A 14,366-nucleotide genomic window follows, 5' to 3' on the forward strand; every position below is an offset into this window, starting at 1 on the left:
TTATTGATTCTCCAGGTGCACAGTTTTATATTGTTAAAATACTTGACAGTGCAGTATTTTATTGTTTATCTTTTAACTTTTCACTAGTTAGTTATTCTTATGCATTTTTCAAAGGTCCACATTTGTGTAACAATTTTCTAAATTTTTCTAAAAAATCTTTAAAATGTTTTTGCTGTAAAAAACAGAATTTTCTCATTGTGGGACAATAAAAATTATTTTCTTTCTTTCTTTCTATATCTGTCTGTCTGTCTATTTATATCTGTCTGTCTGTCTTTGAATGGCAAACAAGTTAAATGTACAATATGTTTAAAATAGCACCTCACGTCGATTTGGTGGTGATAGCTTCCCGTTATGGGGATGCCGTTCCCCACCAGAAGCAGGAAAGCTGGAGGCAATTGATTGCATGAGGTATGTAGCTAATTACAGGGAAATAATTGAAAAAAAGCATGTAGAAAATATATTTTTAATATACATCCAAACTAAAAGAGAAGGGTTTTCTATCCTTATATGTTGTTTTATTACATTAAATACAGCTGTACCGTGCACAAACTCCTGTCCAGGCAACATCTCTCTCACTGGAGTTTCATGAGTGTTGTCTTTGTTAATTCATAAAGAGTCCAATTTTTCTAAATGAATGTTTGGCTAGTTTAATGATCTAGAAGTGAATATGCTTTCCATTGTGCTTGTGAAGATTCTCAGTCATCCAGGTCATAGTCATTCCAAAAAAGATAAAATACAAACCACTGGACTTTATTTTCCAAGTTGAAAGATGTTTCGCTTTCCATCCAGGAAGCTTTTTTAATAAAAAAAATCTGAATTAGCGTTGAGTTCCAAGCTTTAAAGAGTAGCCACACTGCTGTGCTTTCCATTATCCAAAACCTTATTTGTGAAGCTTAAATTTGTAGCTCATCTGTGTTCTTTTCATATCAGAATTGATTCTGGTGAGAAATGTTTAGTCCTTCAACATTTTAACTGTTCTATTCAATATTGGCCAAACTATTTTGTCTTGTATCGGTCACCCACCTGAAACAGATGTGTCATTTAATGCCCATGTGCAATTTATTTCCTCTTCTAAAAGTGTCAAAGGGTATGATGCTAAAAATCACACCTTTACAAACACACACACCTAAAGAAAAAAAAAAAATAAAAATATCCAGGAAAAAATGTTTGACAGGTTTGGCCCTTTATTAAACAGGGATTTGGTTAGAGTACTTGCAATAATATTTACTAATCTGGTTAAAGATTAGAGTAAAATATTTAGTACTTGTAGTAAACACAGTTTGGTAGGACCGGTAACCTCAGGATATATTCAATGTTTTCATATCTTAGGTAAAGACTTGCAAAAAGGGATTTTTTTTATTTCAAATAGGTGGTAAAAGGAAACTTTTTCAAAAGTAAAAATAAAGATGAAATCAATAAACATGGAATTCATAGTTATTAACTAATGTATAGGTAGGGGGAAAAAAAGAGAGATTTTTAAACATTTCTAAACATTTATTAACCCGTGAGCTTAGAAATGTCCCAAAAGCTCAAAAGAAACGTTTCCTTGATTATTCAGAAACGGAGAGGACGAATGTTTTAAACTCCATTTATTTATTTTGATGGAGGAAGATAGATGAGCCATATCACATATTTTTTATTCATACATCTTTCTTTAGCAGCAGAGTTGCAGGTCATCACAACCAAGTGGGAAGTCTAGATCATCTCATAGCCACAAGAGGGCGCCATTACACAACAATCTGAAACGTGTCAAATCACAATCTTTCAGCAGACTGAATGCAGTTTCATCAGTAAAATATCATTGTTATTCCTGTACAGCTCTCTACATAAATACAACTATACACTTATGTTGTCTCTTAAAAAATAACTCTTCATATTTGCAACCTCATGTTTTGTAATTTTCTTTTAAATTATTCAGACATGGACACACATGGATAAAAAATAAATACACAGTTACTGGAAAAGATGCATACATATATATTCCACTCCTATTCTTATCTTATTTTGAAGGCATAGAGTACACCCTCACACTTGACTCATCACCCATCATTCCTCACATATCACGTAGTTTCTTCAAGATGGTTAAAAAAACAGGAATTCTATTCCAGGGATTTGAGTGGGTGGAATATAATGAGGAATTCTCCACCAGTAACTCTAACGCTTGATTAACCCTGTGCAGGCTAGGGTGTGAGAGGTAAGCAGGCTTTGTTTTAGTAACATTTTTAGGAGCCAGAATTCAATAAATATAATATAATATCACAAATTAAGAGATAATTAAAAGCTGCATTTGTTACAGTCTTAAAGGAAATTTTCTTGCATGAACAGCAAGCTTAGATTATAAAGTTTTAAACATTTACCTGAAAATTGCAAAGACATCTCAAACAACTGATATATGACTTGAATGGAAAACTGGTTATACCAGGGAATGTTGTCTATAATATGTTCCCAACAAAAAGGCTATGCCAGTTTTTCTTCTTTTACTAATGTGCTGCTGAGTTTTGTGGCAGTTTTAGCTTTACATGGCCCCAACATAAAACATATAAATGAAAAGAATGAAAAAGAATGAATGAAATGAATGAAAAGAAGCAAGAAGCATGGCCTAAGAAAAAGAGGATATGTTAATGAGTGTATGTTACCTTTGGCCAGGACTTCCTGGTTTCTAGATTCTTAACTCTTTAGTTCCAGTTCTGGCAGGTAGTTTTGACTCATGTTTGACTGCATAACAATAAGTGATAAACTCATTCCAGTAGTCCTTTATAATTCTGGGCCAAGAGCCTAAAATAATTTATTTTGGCACAGTAAAAAAACATATTCAATACACATCTTTGAACTCAGAGATCAGGGCAACTCAGTAATAACCTCATAGTCATATTTAGATTTTGACTTCACCAATGATGTGAGCTCAGATACATTACCTATTTGTGGTAAAAGCATTAATAATTCATTAAAATTGGTTTTCACATTCGCTCCACAGTGTTGCAGTTGTTAGAACTGCTGCCTTGGAGCACTTCTCCCAGCCTGGCCTTTCTGCATGGAGTTGATATGTTCTCCCTACGCGTGGGTTCTCTCCAGGTTTCTTTGGCAAACTCCCACAGTCCAAACACATTACTGTTTGGTTGATTTATCTCTCTAAATAGCCCTCGGGTGTGCATGCATGGCTGCTTTTTCTGTGTCCCTGTGTTGGCCTGTGATGGATTTGCAACCTGTCCAGGCTATACTTATATACTCTTGCCTTCTGGGTGCTGGAGACAGGTGATAACCCTCACAACCCCACAAAAAAAAGAAGGTTTTGTGAATGTATAAATGTCATGTAATCAACTGAACAGTTATAACTTCAATATTAAATTTTAAATGTTTTAAACCCCTTTTTAACACTGGGTATTTTGCTGGGATGCATCAAAATATGACATTTCCTTTAAACACGGTTGACTGTGCTAACACAGATAGGGTAAAGGAATCACCTCCCTCCATTAATAATCTGCTTAATTTAAGGCATGTGCCATCAGAAACCAGTTTTATGATCAGTTTTGTACTTATGGACATGCAAATTTACACTTTCTTAAAAGATTTGTACTACAACTATAAAGAGACAGAAATATGGCTATGTGTTTAGACCAATGGAAAAAAAAAGAAGCAGCGTAAAAAAAGAAGACATTCTTAGACAGATAAGTAATTAGGTGGGAGTTTGTGAGACGAACAGATAGAAAAGGTTAAGACCTCTGCATAAATAAGATTTGGCAACCCCAGTTTGGGTGTTAATATAAAAACAAAAAAACCTTCTTGTTCTTTAACTCAAAATGTTTTTTTTTTTACTCTAGCAAACAAATTTGAAAATGTTTTTGTTATATTTTTTTTAAACTAAAAATCAGGTAAGATCTGGCATCCCATTTATTGAGTTAGAGATGATCTCAGAAGTTCTATTGTTCTTCAGAAGCAAACATTTTATTTATTTATTAATCTATTTTTTTTTTTTATTTTGTACAGCAATGTGATCAGACCAAATCTCTTTTACAGTATGCAAGTTTTTTGCCAGTGTGATTTGATTTTTGGAGTTTGAAACAACTACCGTAATAGATAAAGCCTTTTGTTTTTGAGTAGAGTGAAACCGTTAAAAACATGTGTATCTGAATGCACATGATGGATGAAAATACTACCCTCTCTTTTATGTTATTTATAATTTATTTAAACGTTTATATATATTTTTTTCTCAGAACACACAGGTGGAAGGGCCTTGGGTGCAGACTTATATTTGATAGCGTGAAAATGTTAAGTAACAATTCTCTAACAGTTCATTAAAATGCTTTGACCAGAAAAGAAAGAAAACAAGCAAGTTGAAAAGAAAACTAAAAAAAGTACAGCAAATTATATTAATATTCTAGTAGATCAATATATGGACAGAGTTCAGTACACCAACCTTTCCTCCGTTAATTTCTTTGTGTCCCCAGATCTTTCCTCAAGAAACCAATTTAAAAAAATCATTACCACAGATACCTTTAATATTATCATTTTTAGAATTTTTTTTTATCATATCATAGTCTACCACTTCCCTCCATTTACTTCATATTCAATGAATGTAAAACAATTCTATTGTCATCAAATTGTGCTGCAACATTCAGAGCAAAAATGTTGATTGTACAAATTAGTGAAAAATGATATGTTGATCTTCTGATAAAGACCGCTATAATTTTTTATTTAAAACCAATCTGCTAAAGAAAGCCGTCAGAAAACATGAGATCATATATATGTACATTTCCACAGTGGATTCTATGTTCATGTGCTCATTCAAATATATAGTTACGGTACTGATTAGAGTTGCCCCAAATTAGACCTGTCAATAGAAAAACATCACAAAAGTACCGTATGTAAAGTTCTCTTTAGAGAGCAGATTTAGCAAATGTAGCATAAAAAAAAATATAAACCTGTGGGAGTCTTCCTAATTATTCTGCCCTAATGCATTATTAACTAGGTAAAAAAAAAAAAGCTACTGTTTTAAAGTAAAACACATTTAGCTACAGTATTTTACTTATCTTCATTTCTGTTTTAACACATACAGCTACTCTTCAATAAACGTCCGTCTTGTTCTTGCTTCTAGCATCATGTTTCCCATGTTTTGGTATTCTGTCTTTATATTATCGCTAATATTTTAATTTCAATTTCAGTTCATAACATTTTTAACAAACCTTACAGAAAGAAAAGTTGTATTATCTTTATAGAAGTATCTGTGCAACATTACAGAGCACATCGAATGACAGGCAGAACACTCTTGTAATTTACTTTTTATATGCATATCCTTCAGATGAAGATCAATAGATGTGAAAATATAATATTTATTAATCAATAAGTCAAATAATGCTATTTAATGTTAATGAGGGAATTCTGCTCTAAATGTTGGTCGAATTGAGCTAGACTCTCCTTTCAGAGGGTCAAAAATTCACCCAGACTTTATTTAGCCTATAAGATGTAAACAGAAAACTTTGAAATATAAATAAATGTTCTTCTTTTATTTGTAATTTTTACTTTGCATAATAACCTGCTAAGTGTACATGTTCTGAATGTCTCTGTGTCTGAAGACATGATGACTTGGGTGTTTTCACAGTGCTGGAGGAAGTAAGACCCTTGAAAGAATGAACTAACAAGGAGGACGCAGAACCAGGACCAAGGGAGAGAATTTACCTTATTAATAAAGGTTAAAAAGAACGTTGAAAAAATACGTTTTTTGTTTGACCACATATTTAGGTTTTTTTTAATCATGATCTAATCTTTGTGTTGAGTCAGTTCTGTTCTTTGTTAGGGATAAACCCATAGAGTCTTTGCTCTATCTTTGTTTGAGTTGCCTTTATCCACTGCAGCAGAGACCACAATCCAACTTATTCAGCAAGGTTTCTTTTTTTTTCATACCCTTTTAACAATTCAGTTCAGAATTCTAAGGAGAAAAAGCACAACAGTTAAATGTCTGTGTGAAACACAAACAGCTGGTGCCTCGCCGGATAGACAGCCTTGCAGTAGGATTGAACAGATGTCTAGAGATCCACATCGCCCCTCTCTGGTGTGACTCTCACAGACAGGGTGAGGTGTCTAATCAATTTATCTACAGCTGCTGTTAGGCGTATAAACCTGACAGACTTCAAGGCCTTAATTCCTTTATTTTTACTGTCTTTCCAAAGTTTTCAAAATTTTCTTCAGAATAAAATCGGTTATTTGGAGCTAACAATGACAGCCGGAAATCTTTGAGTTTATTTTTCAGATGAAGTGAGTAAGATAAATTTTGATTAAAATCTTGGATCACAGGCAATCCTTTGGATATCCCTCTTGAATTTTGTTTAAAATTTGACTTCCACACTTAATATTTGGCTCTTTGTTCGGGTTTGTGGTTAGTTTCTACATTTGACTATACATTGAGATATATAAGGGCAAATGACAAAGCTTTATTACTAACAATCAGTGGATAAATAGAAACAATTATATTTTATAAAATATTTCTATACAAAAAAAAACTTTTTTCATATAATTGTTTAAGAATTCATAATAAATATCCTATAAATTACACCCATTAGAATTGTATGACATAAATAAACTTAATTGTATTAATTACTACATTTCTTGATCCATTGCTTATAAGGCTTTATCCCTTCTCTATGCAGCAGCAGCCAATACAATCTTTCTTTAACCTCAACATCAATTCATAGAAGCAAATCTGTGCTTCAAGCCCCACAGATTGTTCAGAAAAAGAAAAAAAAAAACATACAAAGTTATGCATAAAATATGCATATAATATATGCATTGTTTTAAAAGTTAAAACTGAAGAATGTGGACACACATTCTCTCCCTTATAAAGAAAATGCAGTCAGTGTGTACAGTGCAACAGTAGTTTCTCTTAATGACTGTTATCAGGACAGTACCTACTGATTAAAAATGGCTTGATTGGGACATCCCTAGTTCTAGAAAGCAAAGATCTACCCTCCAAGTACTTTAGCAACATTCCTGAATGTTAAGTTTTCATGTACTGATCAAAATATGTCAAGGTGCAGATTTGTGAAGCTTATAAAATCATTTTTACTTTGAGACTTTTTAAAATAATTTAGTTTAGGACTACACATTCATATAAAAAAAAAAACTTCTTGCAGAGCAAGTGTCACATTTTACAGAAAAAACAACATTTATGATAATAAAAAAGTCTAATCTTTTCTGATACCATGACCACATAAAACAGTAAGTTAGTAGGTTGTGGTATTTTACATGTTACACATTTTAGCAAGTAGAGTCAAGATAAAAAAATTTGACTTATTAGATGGATTGGACATGATGGTCAGATATTTTTAGACCTTTACTGTAAATTGGACTAATCTCTACTGCTTAGAGCCCACAACTGAGAAAGGTCAGCAATGGCCTATTTCTATTTTTTTGTTTTTAAACCAACATGTCAGCGTCTCTTCACACAGACCTATTAACATTCGGGAGATGCTGGGCTGATCTATAAACAGCAGAGCCTGGACTCCAAAGTAGAACATTAAACCATCAGTGAGGTTGAGTCACATTTAGATTGTAGAAGAAGTTAAAATCAATTCAGAAAATGGTAACCAGTCTCATTTTCATCTTTTGTTTCTCTTTCCCTTCCTTTACATTATATTCAGTGTTTGTTCAGTGTTTTCTGTCTGACTCCATACCTTTGCTTTGTTTTTGTTACAAATGTCTGTTTAATGGTGTGTGAGTTTGATCTTGCATGACTAAGTATCAGAGGTAATGGCTGCACCTAATAAGTTTTTGGAAGGCTTTCTTAAAGTCCTCATTAAAGATGGTGTAGATGAGGGGGTTGATCAGAGAGTTAAGGTAGCCCAACCATGTGAGAAAATCTGCCATTTCGATGGAAGTGTTACAGGAACCACAGGTGTTTACAATCACCTCCTTGAGAAAAAATGGCAGCCAGCAGATTACAAAGGCCCCTATTATCAACCCCAAAGTGGACGCCGCCTTTCGTTCCCGTGAGCCTGAAATTCGGGGTGCTTGGTAAACTTGGCTGCGACGTGACTCACTTCTTGAGTCGTGCCTGCGTGCCTTGCTTTTGAAAACCTTTTTGGAGACTCGCACCCGTTCACGTGGTGTTTCCTCAGTAGAAGGTTCGGAGAAAGACTTTTCTGGTGGACTTATGGGATCCGGACTCCGAGGACCCCCTTCGCCATCGCTGTCTCCAGCAGGATAGGGGGAAGGGATCATGCTCCCATTGGTCATGCATGAGTGACGACTCGCCCTGCTAGCCTCTCTGCGCATGTAAAGCGTCTGAGCAGCCTTGTAGATTTTATAGTAGAGGATGAGAATGAGCAGCAGGGGAATGTAAAATGCTCCAAGTGTGGAATAAAGAGTGAAGGCCATGTGATGGTGGATGATGATACATTGGTCCTTATGCTCTTCATCATTGCTGTAGTGTCGCCAGAGAAGTGGAGGGAGTGAGATAAGAATGGACAAGAGCCACACCACTGCCACCATTGCACCAGCCCTGGCTCCTGTGCGCTTGCGGGAGTACTCCACAGCATCCGTAATGGCCCTGTAACGGTCAATGGCAATTGTAGCGAGGTGCAGAATCGAGCAGGTACAACACGCAATGTCTATGCTTAACCAGATGGTGCACACCACCTCACCCATGACCCATTTTTCATTCTGGATGTAGATGATGCTAAAGGGCATAACCAGCACAGCCACCAACAGGTCAGTCACCGCTAACGAGCAGATGAGGTAGTTAGCTGGGTGGTGCAGCTTGCGGGTGACAGCAATAGCTGTGATCACCAGGCAGTTAAAGAATGTAGTTAGTATTGCCACGACAGAAAGGGTTATTGTTAGCAGGATTTTACTGGGGGGGACTGTTGCAGTCTCAAAGGAGTCGTTACTGCTGCTGTTTGTGGCGAAGGCTCCATCAGTCCAATTAAAGAAATCCATTCTGCAAGATTAAATGGACAGAGAGATGTCCATTAGACATAAAAAGAAAAGGAAGGAAACGTTTTTTTTAGGCACATGATTAAAAAAGCATAAGACTCGTATAATCTCATCACAGTCTAGGAGTGATTTTGAAGCCTCTAAATAGCAAAGTCATCAGAAATTTGCCTTGCTTTGTCATTTAGTCAATGAAAACTATTTTGGCTTTTGCACTGCATAAAAATAGAACATCAAAATGAATGAAAGTAATAGTTCCTTCAAGAAAACTGGTATAAAACACAGAAGACTTAAAAAATTCTGCTCAAGGCCATGAAGTAACTCATGCAATAAAAACGCTTATCATGCTCACAAAAGTTGTCCTTGAAGCAGTTGTAGTAATCCGGTCCTACCTGTATACCCTTCAGTGTTTTGCTGCTTTCAGTCGGTTCAGTGTGCAGCAGACCGTCCACTGAGATCTTTGCTGCCTGCCAAATCCGCCATCACCTCACCTCTATATCTTAGTGTCTAAAAGAAAACAAGGAATAGAGGCAGAGGTGCAAAATGAAACACAAGAATTATGCCTAATGTATTCTTTAAAAATGTCATATAGATAAATTCACATCCTGTTTTAGAATAATGCACAACTTTAAAAATATGGATATAATAACCTACAATGTCTACATATAGCCCATCAACAAAATAGTCACACCCCTTGAGCTTTGTAAATATTGCTATGATACAGAAACAACATTTTTGATTTAGTATTGAAGATGTTTAACTAATCTCTAGTAACACATAATTGTAGATTGAAGAGTAAAACTGATATAGTTCACTAACCTTTCTAATTGATAGTTCCTTTAAAATCTAATACTCCAAACCAAAAGCCAGTTCAACCAAATGCCATCTAAAGAAATATTTTTGGTGAAAAACTATATGTATATAATAACCCACTATTATAAAGAGGTTTTATATAAAACATTAGTAACCAAAACAACATGATATAGTTCAATACCCACACCATACAGATCAGCAATAAAGTGATGCTCAACAACTCAATTCATTGGCCAGAAAAGGAGAGCTTTAATCAGACAAGCAACCATAATATTCATGGACACTCTTGAAGAGCTGCATATATCCAAATCTTAGGTGGGGGAATCTCTTTACAGGACAACTTCATTTTTATTTCATTTATTGATTTATAAAGTTGCTGTAAAACATCTGTTTAAGGAAACCAAAACACAGAACATCCGATTAAAAAAAAAGGCCTGTTATGTTTAGAATATGAATGCAATCTAAAGGTCTGCGTGCCACAAACAAAAAAAGCCCAGCCTTGAAACATCTAATAAAAGCTGAATGGACGCGCCTCCCAAATAGGCTTTAACATTTGGACGAATAGGGCGCTCGAAGGAGGTGGAAAGATTGAAAAATGAACAGTAAAATTTCAAATCAAATCTAAAACGAACAAGAATCCAGTGTAAAGTATAAAAAAAAATGTATCTGCACATGCTGGGAGGTGTTACTTTTAAGACAGGTGGCTGCATTCTGGACAGACTGAGGGCACTTTAGGCTTACTTTGCAAGATGAACTAAAAATATTATCGTTCTATAGAACCAGCAGCAAAAAATAAATAAAATCATTGTTAAAAGAAGGCGTTGAGAACTGTTTGCATTTGACCTCAAGCCCTGCAGGAAGTATGTACATGGAGAACAAATCAATTTTTTTGTAAACAGTATCCCATGAAAATAATGCATTTTTGTTCTTTCTACAATTATATATCACGTTTCTTTTTATAATAAAATCCCAAGGAACTACCTCGAGATTCATACCTGATTGAAATAACAATTTGCAGTGTATTTAATGTACCTCTTATTTCTGTTGCTGTTGTAAAGTATAATTCCCCCATTAATGTACATTTTGACTCTGTAACACCTAATTTGTAATTATCATCAACAGACTAAACGTAAAAAAGACCCATTGTGCAGATGTGTGCACAGAGTATGGCAGGTGGTTGTGCAGTAATGGATTTAGTCACCTTCATTTAATCAAAATGCAAAGATATGAATGTCATTGCAGCTTCTTTTCTTTTCTCTTCTTCACCACATCGTTCAATATCCTGAAGACCTGAGCGGAAACTGTTGCTATAGAAACGTAAGAAGTACACTAATTCTGTTTAATGTGATGAGCAGAGGCAGCCAAAGTCTGAGCCGAGGTCTCCGCCGAGACTGTCCGAAATCGAGGAGATGGGTTAGAGGAGTAGGTGTGTTTGCATTTCACTTTACTTAAGCCAAATATTTATATATTTGCTCTAACTAGCTAATTAAAGAAAGAAGGCATAATATAACTATAGAAAAGTATATTGCATGCAGAGGAAATCCTAAAGAAATAGCCACCAGTAAGAGAGCTGGTTATTTTTAAACCCCACCCAGTGATTATGGTCTTTAAAGTCCATGCAACTGTCTTAATCTGTTTTGAAAAGTAAATCAGCACATTTTGCTCAGCACAGAGCTTCACAAAAAAAAACAAAAAAAACATGGATTACCTTAAGCAGAAAGATAAATGATAATAATTCTGGACTGCCCCACTGCCAGCAGTGCACAAATGTGTGACTAAAACAAGAGGAAGAGATAACAATGTTTTTAACAATTTATATCGGAGTGTGCATGTATGCAGCTACACTGACTGATGTGTGCAACACTATCAAACATTGTATACAAGACAAAAAACATCTGTCTTCCTTCTGAGAGCGCAGCGTTCTTTCTCAAGGCCATCTGAAGATAAGCTCTACTGAACAAGCATAAATCTGTTAGCGTCTGCTCTATTCCTCCCAAAAAATGCCTGAACATGAATTCAGCAAATATAAAAAGAAGAATTATAGCTACATTGTCTCCGGATTAAACATGAGGTTTACAGTTTGGTGTGTATGTGTGTTGCTACATTATTTTACTGTTTATTATACTATATCTGCCCATTATAAATTAGTAGAGATAAGTGTGTCTGCAGCAATGCTAAATTATTTCTAATTAGCTATACATTCTTTAGTTGTACAGTACTGCTCAAATTACTTTGCAAATCTTCTGCATCCTACAAGAACCTCATTCAGCATGAAAGCAGGGATGTGTGATTTGACATGAACCTACAAGGATGTGTGATGAGTGGACAGATGCACACAAGGCCTCATTCAACACAGTTATGCCTTAAATCTTAATCCTTTCACTAGAAAAATCGAAATCTAGATAAGTCGTTTTTTTCTTAAAATAAGTGCATTTGTTCTTGGATTGAGGAGGTAAAGGATATATTTTGACAATGGAACAAGACAACTTACATTTAAAATAAAAAAAAAACACAATTGCATTGTCTTATTTCAAGTGCATTTTATCTTATTTTCTTACTTACCGTACTCATTCCATTGGCAAACTATCTCATTTACCTACTCAAATTAAGAGTAAATTCACTTCATTTAAAACATTTTTACTTATTTCTAGATAACTTTTCCAGTGAAGTGGCTCAGTATGGCTCAGTATGGTCTTTCGAAATATACGCCTGTTCTGCCATGCATTTAAAAATTTGTTACTCCCTTTGATGGATGGTTATCGTAAAGCCAGTTTGAATTATTGCATTGACTAGATTGGCTAGAATCTATGCATTTTGTTGACTAAGTTAATTGGAGGTGGAAATCAGAAATACGCATGTACTCTGGTACGCTGGTTGTTCTACCCATTTTTCAGAGAATGTAAAAATGTAAAATGGCTTCCCTGCTGTTTAGTAAATTTGTTCTGATAGTTGAAAAAATCTGCAGCAAAGCACAGTGTCCTGATGTCCTCATGTATCTTCTAAAATAATTAGATTTGATCATTAATAAAAGCATGTTAACACGCCAGGATGACAAATAAAAATATGCACAACTCGCGTGAACAACCATCTCTGCTTCAAAGTTCTGAACAACAACAGAAAGCATTAGCTTTTTGTTTTATTTACATAAGAAAGTTTCGAAATTACACTCTGGTGTAACACATCTCTAATTACCAAAAAAAAAAAAAAAAATCAGTTCTGGTTTGATCAGTTGATGTGGAGCTTGTTAATGCATTTCCATCCATCCATCCATTTTCTTTACACGCTTAAACATTAACCCATATAAAATACAGATTGGAGATAGACTTGCCTCCCACACACATTTGATAGCATTAGATTGCTTTGTGGAAAGTTTGGACAATGTGTTAAAACCTTGGACCCTCTGAAGTGCTACTGTGACGTGGGTTTGTAAGTGGTCCACACACATTCCTGTAAGTACTAGAATGAATGAAATGTTTCTGAGACAAACACTGTAATATTGATAGGTGAAGTGCCGTAGAAAAGCTACGGCACTTCACCTATCAATATTACAGTGTTTATATATATACATATATATATATATATATATATATATATATATGTATATATAGCTGCAAACAGCTAAAAAAAAAAACAGTCTCAGCCTACTGACACTGTTCCACTCCCGCCCCCCACAGACACAACCCAACCCATCCATTTTTGCTGTTACAAGAACAGAAACATTGCATCTGTCTTGTTTAGTGGAAGCTTTGAAACATAGTTTGGCCCTTGCCAGCCACTGAGCTGCCAAATACTGTTGTTTAGGAGGGGAGCTGTGAAATAGCGGATGACTTTGACTGACAGCTTAGTAGCTCTGCAAATTAAATGACGTGTGAAAACATAGAAAATCTCATTCGTTTACCAGTCTGTGTTTTTGTTTGTATTTTTTCCCCCATCGCCATCTATTTTATTTACATTTATGACAAAGTAATCTGGGAGGAAAATGTGCTTATAAAGTGCATTTTTAGAGAGTCTGAAATGCTGCTTAATTTTCTTCCAGAGGTGGAAAAAAACATGCTTTCTGGGAAATCTATCTATCTTCTTTACACATTCCACTGATACATTATTTGTTTTTGCATCACATTTAATGGTTGGGATTATATTGAAATGCATAAAAATACAGAACTCAATCATCCAGTATAGCTTCAGGCTGAAAAGGTCATTTTAAAACTGTGCATAAACAACCAGTAATTTAAATATCTTATAAATAAGCAATTACAACCTAATAATACTCGTACTACTCTGTATGGTATGCAGTTGCTCTGACAAAAAATAATCCTAATTAAAATGGCATGCTAAATCAGATGAGTTTGGGCTATTTCACTGATTTTCAGATGATCAACAAGAACAAGACCCCAAGATACTCAAATTCCTCCACTAGGGGCAGTACATCCTCCCCAACCCGAAGAAGGCACTCTAACCTTTTCCGGCTTAAGACCATGGTATCGGATTTGGAGGCACTGATCCTCATCCCGACCACTTCACACTCTCCACACTCGCTTCACACACAAAACACATGTAGACTAGTTGGGCAAACGCCCATGCACCCTCCAGGATCCTGCTAAGGGTGTAGAGCTGATCCAGTGTTCCACGGC

General features: G+C 35.2%; 1 protein-coding gene across 1 annotated transcript in view; it reads right to left on the reverse strand.

Moving 5' to 3' along the window:
* Window positions 1–7,492: 7,492 nt before the first annotated feature.
* htr1f (5-hydroxytryptamine (serotonin) receptor 1F, G protein-coupled) overlaps window positions 7,493–14,366 on the reverse strand; it is a 43,439-nt gene continuing 36,565 nt past the window's right edge. Inside the window, exons 2-3 of the mRNA XM_015383824.1 lie at window positions 9,315–9,429; window positions 7,493–8,929 (exon numbers count right to left, since the gene is read on the reverse strand). Coding sequence (XP_015239310.1) covers window positions 7,732–8,928 — 1,197 coding nt within the window. The 5' untranslated portion in view covers window position 8,929; window positions 9,315–9,429 and the 3' untranslated portion in view covers window positions 7,493–7,731. The remainder of the gene's footprint in view (window positions 8,930–9,314; window positions 9,430–14,366) is intronic.

The sequence above is a fragment of the Cyprinodon variegatus genome, unplaced genomic scaffold, assembly GCF_000732505.1.
Source record: "Cyprinodon variegatus isolate N-32 unplaced genomic scaffold, C_variegatus-1.0 Scaffold295, whole genome shotgun sequence".
Taxonomy (NCBI): Eukaryota; Metazoa; Chordata; class Actinopteri; order Cyprinodontiformes; family Cyprinodontidae; genus Cyprinodon; species Cyprinodon variegatus.